The 15,727-nt window shown below is 39.8% G+C and overlaps 1 protein-coding gene across 5 annotated transcripts in view; it reads left to right on the top strand.

Moving 5' to 3' along the window:
- The window catches only part of PDE4B (phosphodiesterase 4B), a 245,354-nt gene that overhangs the window by 221,424 nt on the left and 8,203 nt on the right, over positions 1 to 15,727 (top strand). For 4 of the 5 annotated variants that reach the window (XM_053392154.1, XM_053392155.1, XM_053392157.1 and 1 more), the window contains 4 exons: positions 11,481 to 11,574; positions 13,787 to 13,962; positions 14,651 to 14,749; positions 14,899 to 15,063. In XM_053392154.1, the coding sequence (XP_053248129.1) occupies positions 11,481 to 11,574; positions 13,787 to 13,962; positions 14,651 to 14,749; positions 14,899 to 15,063 (534 nt within the window). Of the gene's footprint in view, positions 1 to 10,772; positions 10,847 to 11,480; positions 11,575 to 13,786; positions 13,963 to 14,650; positions 14,750 to 14,898; positions 15,064 to 15,727 lie in introns of those variants that run through there. The other variant, XM_053392158.1, reaches the window with a different exon arrangement.

The raw sequence follows: 15,727 nt of genomic DNA, 5'->3' as shown, positions 1-15,727 counted from the left end.
TTTCTTTGAGAGCATGGTGGCCCTTTTGGGCGCCTTGCTCTCTTGTGATTTCTGGTCAAGATCTCACCCTGAAAAAGCTTTTCCCCCCAAGTTCGTGATCTTACAGGCACCCCAAAACACTCATCTTTGGGCACCTTGCCTCTAAAATGCTGTTCCCTGAGCCATGATTATCTAAACAGCTCATAACATCAAGAAGCTACTCCTAATTTTTAACGGAAATCCCCATGCTTGTAATTTGAACCCACTGGTTCAGGTTCTAACTTCTGGAACAGCAGAGACAAGAGTATCTATGTGACACTCTTTCAAATGGTTAGAGATGGTAACCATGTTACTCCTAACAGTAGCTTTTCAAGGCTAAACATACCCAACTCCTTGGACCTTTCCTAATAGGACTTGGGTCTCCAGTCCCCAGCCCCACCTTATGACTTCATTGTCTTTATTTATGGGCATGTGACTTGACTGAAGTCAGCCATGACCTTCACAAAGCACACCAGGATATGATCTTTCAGAATTACCTAAATGACCCCAAGGGGTATGTGTCCCTACATCACGTAGGCGCTTGCTGAAATGTTCCATTATGGCTCTAGTTTGTCTTTTGTTAGCAATTTACATACTAGACTATTGTCTGTTATCTGTAAATGAAAATCTATTGGTGTAAACAAAACATTCACTGCACTATTTCAAAAGGGGTTTCAGTCACATAAGACACGCAGGGTCACGCCTCAGTTTTAGGAGGCTAAATAAACTAAACATGAGGACACTAATGTAAACTCTGGAGGTAACTGCTGGCTGCCTTCCAGCTGTCTATGTGCCTCATTGCACAATGTCCATATTGGGAAAGAAGGGGGTGTCTTATTATAAGTTTGCAAGCTCTAGATTTTGCTCACTTGGTACGTGATGGTTCCCTAAAGGTGTGTCAAACTGTTCCTGCTTTTCAGTTTACTGTAACTTCCTTTGTTTAATATACATTGCAAAATAGCCATAAGCCTCCCAAGACTGACTAGATTAGCTGTTGGGCAGTCAGCTATAAAACCTACTCTTTTCATTCCCTTTGCTTTTTTTAAAGTGGAGTTTAATAGCTGTAAATCAGGGAATTTTGCCTAGATTTATGACCTTTGGTTTGGCATTCCTTTATCCTGATAGGCTACAGCTATTTGTCCTTGCCTAAGCAAATGGGGAAAGTTGCTACAGGAAAGAATGTTTAGACTAATCAGTCATTAGAGGTGCTCCATTATTATCAATAGATTTCTTAAATGAATCATAACCTTATAATAAATCTCACATACCCTGGAGCAATTTAGTGACTATAAGCGTTAAATAGCTAAGTCTTTCTCTAGTAGCTTAAGTTATTATTACTAAACTCTTTGTGAGAGTTTATGGAGGTACTGAGGAACATTCTACCTGATAACTGAATTGGCTTACTTTGTTTTCAGTCAGGTTCTTCTAGCACAGAGAAAAGCAAACAGATTATTTTCTATAGCAAGGAGTGAGTTGTGCAAATATTAGTTTTTTGGGGCTATTTAGGATGCACTGCCAAATTAGGGAGTTGCTGTTGGCATTGCTAAACATTTGTATAGCGCTAAAATAGACTAAATACTTTAAAAACTTATGTAAAATAAATAAATAAAAATAATAGGACATAATAAGCTTTGTATCCAAAACTAGTCCTACTCAGCGTAGACCCATTGGAATTAATAAACAGAAATTAGCCATGACCATTAGCTCTTGTGGACAAACTTCAAGAACTCACTGGGGTTTATTTACCTTTAATATCCTACCTAGAACTTGAGAGATTGTAGAATACCCAACTCTGATTTAGGGAGATGATGGTTGCCATTACAGAATACAGATGCAGCCTATGGCGTGCTAGCTGGTTTTTTGGGCTTAGTTAGCACTGAGGAACAGAGTTTTGGCTATTTTCGCTTGCAAATTTGGAAACTGAGCAGTTCCATTTCATATCCTTAACACTGGGTGACTTTGATTAATTGAAATCAACAATTAATAAAGGATTTTAATGTGCCATAACATTGTCTCAGGAATGCCAATGATCTTGCAAATGATCTTGCAAAACTGGCTCAATAAGCAATTGATTTGAGACCAAAATTTGTATAAGAAAGCTTGATGGAGAGGAGTTAATATGTTTATTTTGGACTGTCCTTCCTCTTTGTCCCCCACCTTTTTTTAAAAAAGAAAATGTAACACCGCTGTGAGATAAATGGAATTGATAATGAGGGAAATGTACATTTATTTATTTTTTATATTTTTGTTCTTCAGCTAAGATTCAAAACTAAATCTCTCTGTGATGTGCAGACATGTATCCTCTCACCTTTTCTAAATTGATGTTGATATCCTGTTTGGAACTGTATACAACTCATGTCCTTTGTTTGAGTTTGAGCATGGTGCCAAATAAAGAATTTAGTGGGATTAGCAAGAGTCTCTTTCCCCAAACATGGCACCAGGCAATGCCAACTTCTCCCATGTTATCACTGATTGTGTTTCTTCCTCACGTGGAACTTCTGCACCAGATTTGTTTTTAAAAAGCAGGACATGCATTTAAAGACAGTTGCTAAAATAACAGAGGTTGTGTGTAGTTTTGCTTACTGTGAAACAAGAAGAGGGGGAAAAACTTTGACAAGATTCTCGATATACCCTCATAATGTGAACTAAACTGAAACACTGCTTAAAGGTTCCATCTGAATGCATTGCAACTATATCAAAGAGGGAAGAATAAAGTTTCCAAGGAGGACTTTGTTGTTGTTTAGTCATGTCCAACTCTTCGTGACCCCATGGACCAGAGCACGCCAGGCACTCCTGTCTTCCACTGCCTCCTGCAGTTTGGTCAGACTCATGTTGGTAGCTTCGAGAACACTATCCAACCATCTCGTCCTCTGTCATCCCCTTCTACTTGTGCCCTCGATCTTTCACAACATCCGCGTCTTTACCAGGGAGTCTTCTCTTCTCATGAGGTGGCCAAAGTATTGGAGCCTCAGCTTCAGGATCTGTCCTTCCAGTGAGCACTCAGGGCTGATTGCCTTCAGAATGGATAGATTTGATCTTTTTGCAGTCCATGGGACTCTCAAGAGTCTCCTCCAGCACCATAATTCAAAAGCATCAATTCTTTGGCGATCAGCCTTCTTTATGGTCTAGCTCTCACTTCCATACATCACTACTGGGAAAACCATAGCTTTAACTATACGGACGTTTGTCGGCAAGGTGATGTCTCTGCTTTTTAAGATGCTGTCTAGGTTTGTCATTGCTTTTCTCCCAAGAAGCAGGCGTCTTTTAATTTCATGACTGCTGTCCTGCTAGCCATTCCAGTATCCCTGCCAAGAAAACTCCATGGACAAAAACAAGGAGGACTACAGGAATATTAAACAAAGTCATAAGTTTGTCAGTCCATCTGTCGGACTCATCTCCTAACTCTTTCTGCTGCCATATCCCTTAATGCTTAACATATTCAGAATAAGGAAATTTGTGCCTCCATCTTTGCTGAATACAGATTTCACTTTTGATTTCGTCTGAATATCTTACAACTTGAATTGATCTAAAAATCCTATGCAGTTCTTTCCCATTCAAGCACTTCCATGCTTTTCCATGGAAAGAAGTATGAAGAAAAGTTAAAAAGGTTGTAATTTATCATGAAATTGACCAAAAGGGGTTAATTGAACATTCCATCATTCCATGTGTCCAGCATTGGTCCAGCATGCTGAAAGTCCTCATTCTTGGCACTGGCGCTTATTTTAGAAAATTACAGGACTAGAAAGCATGAGGGGAAATCATCAAGTCCATCTACTGCCTTGAGACAGGTGGATTATGCCCAGTGTACTCTATATTAAATAGACCAAGAACTAGTTGCTGAGGTAATTATGTGGGATTTGAGCTCAGTAGCAAGAACTTTGTCAGTTCTAATAGTAAGTTCATGCAGTTGATGTGAGAAACTTTGATAAACAAATTTACCCAGGATCATTAATAATATTTATTTATACATACCCCGCCCATCTAGCTTGGTTTCCCCAGCCGCTCTGGGTGGCTTCCAACAGAATTAAAAGCACAACAGAACATCAAACATTAAAAACTTCTCTAAACATCAGGGTTGCCTTCAGATGTCTTCTAAAAGTCAGATAGTTGTTTATTTCCTTGACATTTGGTAGGAGGGCATTCCACAGGGCAGGCACCACCACCAAGAAGGCCCTCTGCCTCGTTCGCTACAGCTTCACTTCTCGCAGGGAGGGAACTGCCAGAAGGCCCTCGGAGCTGGACCTCAGTCTTTCAAGGGATAGTCAGTGGATATAGTTGGCTCACTGGTCAAATTGCCATCTGTCTTTTGAGTAAAGAGAAGGAGATGACTAATTTATTGCTGTAAATGTAAAACATCAACATTAATGCAAATCTGAAGTAGTACTTCCCAAAGCCTTTTAAAGAATTGTAAGTGCAGTGTTTTTAAAAACAACAAGAAAAGCAGGGACACCATCATACTTAGCAATTCTTACAATAGGCAAACCTATTAACTGAAGAATGACTCAATGTCTGGCACAGTTAATTAGCTCATAATTGTTTTTACTGTAGCCTGAAAACATGCATAACAGGAAAACCTCACAATTGGGATCTATTTTTCACAGCTTTACATTTGCATTGACCATTGTTAAAAGATAATGATAGAATGGGTTTTAAGCTTAATCATCTATTCAGATGTTCACAAAGTGTGATCTTGTAAATGATTATGTGTATGCAGTATCTTTATTTCACTGTCTTAATTAAAATAATACAATTTAATCTCACTCTACATGCGGGGAAAAATTATGAATGCAAATTAAGTTGTGAAAGCTCACTGAAATATACAAACTGCTGCATTCATTCAACTTACCTAACCCAAAGTAGTTATAATTTTCTGTTGTTTATATGCAGTAGTTATTTTACATGTCACTTTTAGTAATTTAGATTAAAAAAAATTTTTTTTTACTAGTATTCATGGATTTATTCAGGGAAATCAGTATTTGCTTACCCTGCAGGCACAATTGTGTTTCTATGCAGCATCTGACATCAGTCAGTGCTCCATATAAATGTTATAAAGGCTTGTTTGTATGGTACATACTCAATGTGAATAAAACTCCATCTGAAGTTGCTGACCAAGCAAGCAATTTATCTATATACCAGTTGCTTCAAAATGTCACTGGATTACATTTTGTTAAGCAGAGTCATAACTTATCAGTGCCCTGTATGTTCCTCCCTCCCTTTATCACGGAAATTCCACTGAGTGGCACGACATTTGGGCATGGCAAAAACCAAGAGAAAGTTAAGCAGCATATATCTGAATGCAGCTGACATCAATGGACCCCTCTTCTGAATTCAGCACTTGCTCAATTGATCCAAATTAGATTCGGGCATGCCTAACTTCCAGTAGCATCCAATTAAACTGGTGCTTCTTCAGATTGCCATTTAGGCTTGTGGGCTTTCTATAGGCATTTGGTTGGCCATTCTGAGGGCTTTTCCACACTTACCTTTTGCCTCACTCTTCCCAGGCAGAGGTCTGTGCTTTAATGCTCCATGTCTGAGCAGTTGTTGGTGAGGTTTTTTTTTGTCCCCCTGAGCTTTAAAGAGCAAAAACCCACTCTTTAAAGCTAAATCAGAGCAGACATCAATTTGGGTTTGCTGCAAAGTGATGTTTGCGCCAATTGAGCTTTAAATCGCAGGTCGTGCATGGAAAAACACAGAGGAAAGTTAAGTGAGCATAAACCCTGAAAACAGAATGCTGGGCTAGATTGGTCTATGTTCTTGTCATGTTCACGATGACGGTTCTTGTCATGTTATCTGCACACACACTTACCTCCCATTGAACCTAACAGAGCTTACCTTTGAATAGACATGCAAAGGATTTCACTGTTAATTGTACACATCCATCTGAAAGGAAGTGTATTGTGAGCAAAGGAAGTTTGGACAATGAGTATGAGAGGAACTCTTTCTTAGACCCATGCAGTCTTCAGCCTGCTCTCATATAGGCCCTATTTAATTTATAGATGGCTGGGCTCTTCAAATGTCAGCAGAAAGGCAATTCTCCCCTGTAGACTGCTGGTCAGATTATATATATTATTTCCCCAACTGTAAGCAAATTTAAGAAAACCACTTCCTGTTCAAACTTCTTTATTAATATTGCAGAGCTATACCTTTGTGTTCAATATAAAATTAAATGTCTTAGATCACATTGATTTGGTTCTCAGAATAAAATCTTCCTTAATTGAAAGCCTGACGTTCTTTCGCTTTTGACTAAGTTGTTGGCGCACCAGTCCATTGATCTGAGTCCTAAATGAGATTCATGAGCTTGAAAGTCATTCCCCTGCGCCTACGTGGCTGGGATTCCTGACCTTCACAGGGAGCATCATTCACACCTTCTCTTGCCCATATCTTATGACATATTCCTGAGCAAACCCATCATGAGCCGGTCGGAGAGTGACGCACACCAGAAGCTGCCTCTGTCCATGTGACGCTTCTCCCACAGAACCCACTTGGAAGCACACAATGCTGGCAGGCAATTTAAAAGACTTCTTTTCACAGTCTGTAAAGGAAACGGTTCAGATACGTTGTAGCTTATATTTAATGTCAGAGTTTCATAATTCTTTGTTGTTTGTACATAAACACCAGGATTGTGTGCTTTCTCTTCTAGCATTTCAGATTTTGGCTCCAAAATCCAAAGCATTCATATTTGCCATTCAAACCCAAACAGTGTGGAAAGTGAGGGCAGCTGAGTACTGTAGGAGTAGTAATAAGCCAGAGTAGTTAAAAGTTCTGAACATTCTTTGACGGCTGATTCTCAGATTTGATTTTTACTTGGACAAAACATGTATAGGTAGTATTGGCTGTGTGCTCTTCCTGCAATCTAAAAGACACAACATAGGCTGCTGTTAGCAAGGGTCATGTTGCCATTGAACTGGTTATACAACCTGTTCAGTTTTCCTGTTACTGCGTATATAGCCCACTTGGGAAAATAAACTAAGCAGTCGCATAGAGGTCTGAAGAGTATGTGTCTAACAGATGTTGTTCTGCTGCTGCTAGTTTTCAGTCTTAAGTTGACTATTTTGTTCTGGGGTCAAAATTATTCATGGCTTCTGAACGAATCCCTTAGTGCTTTCCATCACAACTTGGAGCTATTTCATTTTCACAGCAATCACTTCAGATCTGTGAACATCATAGAGTATTCTGGTGTGTGGAGGAGTGGGGGAATTCTGTTATGGTTATGGTTTATCGATCAGCTGGTGTGTGGTGAGTTCAAACCTGTAGGACCAGCTGTGCAACTGATTTCCCATGGGGAAGCCGATTGCATAGCCGATCCTTGCAGAAATCCACTTTGCTGTCCCAATGCTTGGGAAGCACTGAAAACAGGGCTGAGAAGAAAGGACATTGTGCGGTGCTTCCAAAATGCCCCAAAGCCAGCTGGCTCTCAGGCATTTGGGAAGCACTGCACAATGTATTTTGCAAGCCCGGTGCTTAGCACTTCCAAAGCATCAGCCATAGGGCTGACAAAACTCCTTGTGCTGCAGTTCCCAAGCACCCAACAACCAGCTGGCTGTGTAAAGCATTTTGAGAAGCGGTGCGTGCCCACAATGATGTCAAATGGTTGACATGTGGGATGTCTCGTGGCACCCGGGGTGGGGGCAGATAAGAATAAGGTTCATAAATGGTTTATTGGAAACCAATCTTGTTTCTACCTGTTAGGATGGAGAAAATCCCGTGCAACTTCTCTTTAGCGGTGGTGATTGGTCAGTCAATTCCAATGGAACCTCTTCAGATCAAACTTTTTTAGCCCTGCAGAGTAGAGTTAGAAGAGGTCTCTACTTCTTAACAGCACGTTTATGTAGCTTGAATTCCAACACTAAGCTTACCTTGTTTCAAGCAAACAAGGAGTTCTAAGAAATTATTTACATAATATCTGGGCATGGGGTACAATTTAAATTTCTGGGCAGGCTGCTTCTTCATATGTGGTAAAGACCAAACAAGCAATTTATCTAAACAATAGCTAATCACACCTGTATACTATTTTAAGCATTTGATAAAAAAAAAAATCAAAACATGATCTATTGCCTGAAAGGAGAGTAAATAATATGTTTCTCTACCCAGTGAGCTCCTTTCCAAGCCATTATTAGGATAAAAGGCTGACCCTAGGATCAGCATGGGGAGAAGCTATTAAAATGTTTGGATTGCCAAAACTTCCTATTTCAAAAGGATATCGCTTATTCCAAGCCATAAGAGATGCGGGAAATTGAATGGAATATCGATAGAACAGTCAACTTGGAACCAAGTGGGTCTCTTAATTCTGAAACTGTAATATGGCACTTATTGCTAAGCTACGCTGCAATTTGCCAGTACATTCGTACCTTGGAAGTTGAACGGAATCTGTTCTGGAAGTCCGTTTGTTTGACTTCCAAAACATTTGAAAACCAAATCGCAGCTTCTGATTGGCTGCAAAAAGCTCCTGCAGCCAATTGGAGCCCCATCGGACGTTTGGGTTCCAAAACAACGTTCACAAACTGGAACAATCACTTGCGGATTTGCGGCGTTCGGGAACCACAACATTCAAGTTTCAGGGCGTTCAGGATCCAAGATATGGCTGTACAGAGAATGGGATCGTAAATCTCTTGCCTTTCCACAAGGAGTTAAAATAAGCAAGGAAAAGGAATAGACCTAGCTCTGCCCCACAGTTGCAAAATATGTATTGGTTGCTTCCAGGCCTTCATCCTGATTTGTTTGCAGGGAAGTTATACAACATTGCATCAATCACAGCACTTTATGGTGGAGGTGTGGGGAGCGGTTTATTGTGCAAGGGCTCAAAACCCACTTTAATTTTGCAACCTGAATTTGCCAGTGTGCCATTGAATGCCACCCACAAAACTGCAACAATCTGGAAGCACCCACTGTTACTATATAATCACTCAACCTCTCTTACGCATTAACTCCACTAACATGGGAATAAATAAAGGGGAGGAGCTTGAAGTGAGAAGCAGCACTGATTGTGGGAACAGGGGCTCATCTGTGGCTACACTTAAAAACCAGTTTAAAAAACTATGTGAATTTATGGAGCAGTAAGAGAAACAAATGTTACTGTTTTCTGTTGTTAAAGGTCATATTGAATAAATCACTTTGTGACTGAAGAAAGAATAATACTTCTAATGCAACTTCCATATAACAGACTATTCTTTATAGTTCATACGTATTCTATCATGATATAGATCATGACATCATGATTCTGGTACCAAAAATGCTTAACAGCTTTTAAGAAGTAGATAAAAATATTTTCCTGGTCGAAGCTTTTGTAGCTTAGGTTTGAACCAATAAATAACAGGATTTCTTTTGTCCAAAGAGATGGAGATTCTATATTACTAGACTTGCTTTACACACACACACACACACACACACACACACACACACACTTTAGATCTCAGGAATTAGCTTCCAATTTGCTTAAAGCACTCTTGGAATTCCTGTAGCAGGCCATTAGGGCTGCATGACAGTAATCTGAAGGGAAGCCTGTCTGTAAAGGAGGGTGGCTGTCATGTGGTGCTGTTGCCATAGTACCATGGTATTCTTTTGACCAGCTGTATATGAACTCTTGAAGAAGGGAATGAGATATGTGGGGTGGGGGTGGGGAAGAAAGCAGCTTTACATTATAAACCTACGCTGGCTGCTAATTAAAAACAGAAATAATATGAAGCTCACCTTTATTTTTAGAATATCCCTGACTCCTAAAGTGGTCGGGGGAAGAGACAAAAGCGGTGCCAATGTGCTTTAAATGACAATAATCATTCAGTCTGATTTATTTCACTTTACTGAGTGCTTTTAGTGTGGATTCATATACTGACATAAGAAGAGGCAGCGTTTGCATGCTGTGGTTCCTTTGCAGTCTGGGCTTGTAAATGAAAACATGCAGCCTCCTGCATCACATTGGGCTTCTGAATAACTTATTTTAGGGAACAGGCTATGGAAATCATCTTACCTTCTGCTCTGCAGATATAACATCGCTTTCTAAGTTTGCTAAGAATTTCAGAAGTGAAAGCCGTCTGGTTTTCTTTGCACTGAAACATTAAAATACTTCTTAGCCAGATGTGAGCATATGTATCTTCTCTGTATATGTAAAGAAATACAAAATCATATTGGAATGGGTAGGGAGAAAACAATTATAATTTTAAATCAGTGTCCTAAAGCTGTGTTTAAAAATCTCTGTGAGTGAAAGGGGATTTCCCCTAATGGCAATGCAGTGATCTGGAGGAGGAGGAAGAAGAGGAGGAGGGGGGCTGCTCGCCTTATTTTGCCTTGTTTAGATATGCACGGGGCTTCCTCCATTTTAATCTTTCTTTTGAAAAGATGGCTGTATAGCTAAATCCAGCAATGCCTACAAAAGCAGCCGTCAGTTCTTTTTCGCTCAGTTCAGCAAAGGAACACTAATTTGGAAACCCCCCTTCAGACAACTAAGCAACCAGGACTATTCATAATTCATAAGTGCTTTAAGGCAGCTTGCTGGAAACAGTTGGATTAGCTCTCACTCCTCTACGCAGCCCTTTTACATCATTTTTGTGTGTGTCTTTTGCCGACAAAGCCTCCAACAATACATTCTTTTCTGCAAACCTGGAATACAAACCTTGGTGTTGTCTTGGAGTAGCAAGTAGCCATTATTACAGGAATTGTTGAGTTTTACCCATATTAATCTCACTGACCGGGAAATCCTTCCTGAGGAGTTTCTCCCTCTGATCTGCAAATTCTTCATAAATCTTCATAAGAGATTTTCACTTTTGGCGTGCAAAGTCTTCCAAAAATGCCTGAGGCAAACTATTTGTTATCTGTATCTTGGGGTTATATCAAGGTGGGTTTAAAATAAAGAAAAGCAAATAATAATGTCCAGTTGTGCTATTTATATGTAAAGTATATATCAGGATCATATTTATTGCTATATAGCCTTAAACATGTTAGATACTTGTACAGTAAGGTGTAATATTGCCATACAAACAGAATGTCATGAAAAATAGGAGCATCATTTTATGATCATTTACATAAAGTATATTTAAGTTGTATGCAACTTGATAATCCAGCCAAATGCCATATTAACATTTCATTTTTCCCCTGGTAAAAATTTCTATAAATTGATGTTGCTTTTTTATTGTATGTGGGAAATTGTTAAATCGCTCATGATCAAGATTTAGAACAGGTTTATAACTTGTGAGACCAAAAACTGCTCTAAAATCGACATAGTTTTCCAGAATTAGGTAAAATGTATCTGCCTTTTTAAAATGATATTTTTAAAAACTGACAGCACCATAACCTTAAATCGCACCATGTCGTCTAAAAATATTTCTTATATGTTTATAGTTTTATCTATAAAGGCATTGCTGAATGATGTCATCTTTAAGTTAGTTAATAATATCCCATTTTATTTACTGTGCATGTATCGCTCAAAAAAACTGATGGTTTGGGTTTTCTTTTCTTCTAATTACCAATAGTTCAAGAGAATGTTGAACCGAGAACTGACACACCTTTCAGAAATGAGCCGATCGGGGAACCAAGTGTCTGAATATATTTCAAACACTTTCCTGGGTAAGTTATTTAGCACCAAACCCATTCCATTCTGTGTGTAAATTAGGTTTTAACAAGCATGGCCAGGCTCTGATGTGCATGCGGGGCTGTTCTTACAGGTGCAATGATGCTTCAGTGATGTAGCTGCACTTAGTTAAACTATGGAACTCACTCCCACAGGAGGCAGTGATGGTTACCAATCAAGTTGGCTTTGAAAGAGGATTAGGCAAATTCACAGAGGAGAGGACTATGGAGGCAGTAATGCTTCTGAACACCAGTTTCTGGAAACTACAGGATGAGAGTCCTCTTGTGGTGAGAGAGCCAGAGTGGTGTAGTGGTTAAGAGCGGTAGATTCGTAATCTGGGGAACCAGGTTCGCGTCTCCGCTTCTCCACATGCAGCTGCTGGGTGATCTTGGGCCAGTCACACTTCTTTGAAGTCTCTCAGCCCCACTCACCTCACAGAGTGTTTGTTGTGGGGGAGGAAGGGAAAGGAGAATGTTAGCCGCTTTGAGACTCCTTCGGGTAGTGATAAAGCGGGATATCAAATCCAAACTCTTCTTCCTGTCCTCGAATCTTGCTTGCATGTTTCCCACAGGCATCTGGTTGGACACTGAGAGAACAGGGTGCTGGACTAGGTGGGCCAGTGGCCTCATCCAGCAGGCTCTTTTTATGTTTACAAATCCAACTCCTTCCTTTCCAATCCCAAACCCACTGCGCCGCCCAACAACCCATTTTAAGAACCTAGTGGACTTCTGCTTTGAGTATAGTCATTTGTTTCTCTCATTGAAAGTTTTTTTTAGTGGACGTTAGGAATCAGTCTCCACTGCAATGAAAGGAGCTGTGGTCAGGCAGGGCGATTGTAGAAGCCCCAGTGCTGTGTAGGGGTGAGCTTGAGCAAAGAAACTGGACAAAGTGCTGTGGGGCGCACATTTCATCATGACATGTCTTGGGCAGCAGATGAAACCGTGGTGTATGAAGGGAGCGTGATTTATTCCTTTACGCCACCTTTAAACGGAAGAAAAACCTAATTAGTAAAATCTAGAAGTATAAGAGCATACAGGTGCTATCGAGGGCAGAAGTTAATGTTGTAGGCCGTTGCTTAGCAACCATCCATACTCCCCAGGCTTGAAGTAGTGGGGTTGAGAATGGTGCTTGCTTGTATTACCCTTCGGGGTGTTTGCTTGCCTGGGGCTATTCATCATGGTGCGTTATAAAGCTGAAAAGTTAGAGCAGCCATGTCAGCTAACTCAGTGGTTGGGCCTGAAGTGGTTTGCCCATTTCACCAGGACAGCCCTACTTGCCTGCTTTTATAAGCTCTTCATCTGATTTCTGCTTTGACTATAGCCATTCTTTTTTCTTAATGAAAGTTTTTTAGTGATTTTTTCCCTTCATTATATGGAGCAGTGACAAAGTATTTAAATACTATTACCCTTCCACAACCAATACTCCTCCCCCCCCCCAAAAAAAACAACTTCCAGGCTTCGCTCCCTTTGTCCAAATGCATCCAGTTTAAACTGGTCCATAATATGTAAGATCTGTTGCAGTTTTGTTTTGTTTGGTAGTGTTGAATAGTGACAATTTTTATGTGTGGGTATTTGTTTCCCCCATTTTAAGCAGCCAGCAAACTTTCAGCGATAGTGTTAACCTATGGTTTTTCCAAAATAATGTTGGTAAATAGGCATTTTGACGCACGCACACACACAAAATTAATCTGAAAGTCCACATTTCACTTAGGATTGTGAACACACACACATACACACACACACAAATTATGGCATTTTAAATGTTTTTACTCTTGTTTTACCACCAAGTAAAAATAACTTGTTTGTCTTCAGTGAATATTCTTAGGTGAACACTTTGATCCACAGTCTTTATCCAAGCACTGATAAAATGCACAAAATATCTATTGAACAAATAATGATGATATCACTGTGTTAAAATTGTCAGTGATATTGGTCCCTTTTTAAGGGCCTCTGCCATTAATGGCTCCTGTTGACTTCATCCATCACATAGCTCCATCTTTGGTTATTAATCATTAAAAATAATCTTGGCAATAGTAGTAGTTTTTGTCTTTATTTGTAACAGTATCCAAAGATTAGATTTATAAATCCATTAAATTGTTTAAACTATTTTGAATAAGCAAGCAGTATAATATAAACATTGTACACAAGTGATATTAAAACAGATTGCTTCATAAACTTTGTAATTCATTTCTCTATATGTTCTTCACAGACAAACAGAATGATGTAGAGATTCCCTCTCCCACACAGAAGGATAGAGAGAAGAAGAAAAAGCAGCTCATGACACAGATCAGTGGTGTGAAAAAGCTAATGCATAGTTCAAGCTTGAATAATACTAGCATTTCAAGATTTGGTGTGAAAACAGAAAAGGAAGACCATCTAGCCAAGGTGAGTGCAGTTAACTTATCGTTATTTTAGTCTTTTGGTGTAAGATACCACTTGCTACCAATGGAGAGAGAGATTTTGATCAGCTGCTTAATATAGTATATAACACCAGTATTCAAACGTGTATTCTGATTATATCAGAAAAGTATTCTCTTATGTAGTTTAAGAATTCACCATTACAGGGTCTAGTTTTGACTCACTACTCCCTAGCACATAATTGGTGCTGGCATGGTAGCAAAAAATAGTTAAATACAGTCATACCTTGGAAGTCAAACAGAATCCGTTCCGGAAGCCCGTTCAACTTCCAAAACGTTTGGAAACCAAAGCATGGCTTCTGATTGGAAGCTGCGGAAGCCCTGTTGGATGTGCGGCTTCCAAAAATAGTTCGCAAACTGTAGCAATCACTTCTGGGTTTGCGGCGTTCGGGAGCTAAAACGTTCGAGAACTAAGCTGTTCGAAAATCAAGGAAGGACTTTATGTTCAAATATGTAGCTGCAATTTAGGAAGAGATGTTCTTCCTTGTTCCTTTTACATGATATATAATGTTCTTTCAATAACTATCTTATTAGTGTTTGAGAGAGAGGGGGAGAGAGAGAGAGTTTTGAGTTTATAAATATAGCTAATACTTATGGGCTTGCCTTCATTGCATTAGTGTTGTATATCCATTATTTTTTGTTTTCTCCCCCTCTAGGAGCTGGAGGATCTGAATAAATGGGGTCTGAACATATTTAACGTTGCAAGATATTCACACAGTAGACCTCTCACCTGCATTATGTATGCCATTTTTCAGGTACGTAATTTCACTGGTTATATATTGCTTCAGATGGTTGCATTTAAAGGCAGCAACAACAAACAGTCCCATCCCATCCACCCCCATGATGAAGCCTTCAGGCTTGCATCACCTTATAACCTTCTGCAATTTAAATTACCTTGAAACAGGAGAGAGATCTGCTAAAGACATTCAAGATCTCATCAGATACCTTCATAGCTTACATGATGACTTTGGAAGACCACTACCATTCCGATGTGGCCTACCACAACAGTCTCCATGCGGCTGATGTAGCCCAGTCAACACATGTCCTCCTGTCCACCCCAGCCTTGGATGTGAGTAGCTCCCCACCTGCAGTGGGAAATACTCATGTTGCAATAGTGAATTTGTTTCACAGGTTAATTATTTATTTACAACAGTTCTTTGTTTTAATTCCTGTTTCTTTGTAGTTGCTTTCACCCTTCTGGGATTCTACAGCTGTTCCCATTTGCTCTTGCATTCTTGGTAGTTGCACAATTAAGCTGATTTCCATACCACTAATGGAGAACCTGTGGCAATCCAGATGTTGGGCTTCACCTTCCATCACCCCAGTCAGCATGACCACTGGCCAGTGAGGGTTGGGAATTGTAGTCCAGCAACATCTGGAGGGCTTGGGTATATAGTTAGTAAGATTAATTTAGACCAGGCTTCCTCAACCTTGGCCCTCCAGGTGTTTTTGGCCTACAACTCCTATGATCCCTAGCTAGCAGGACCAGTAGTCAGGGATGATGATGGGAATTGTAGTCTCAAAACATCTGGAGGGCTGAGGTTGAAGAAGCCGGATTTAGACCTTGATTTCTAAGATGGAACTTCTCAGCAATACTCTGATATCAACATTTTAATTTTTACATGGAGAAACTTAATATTGAATGCAGTAGATTTATATCTGTGCCGTCACATTACCTGTAGTAGGTATACAGGGTCTATTGCACCCAGAAGAATGTATCAGAATGAAGGGAA

Source organism: Podarcis raffonei, chromosome 6 (genome assembly GCF_027172205.1).
Source record: "Podarcis raffonei isolate rPodRaf1 chromosome 6, rPodRaf1.pri, whole genome shotgun sequence".
Classification (NCBI taxonomy): domain Eukaryota; kingdom Metazoa; phylum Chordata; class Lepidosauria; order Squamata; family Lacertidae; genus Podarcis; species Podarcis raffonei.
The sequence above is the reverse complement of the archived record's forward strand: the minus strand, read 5'-3'. Positions and strand labels throughout refer to the sequence as shown.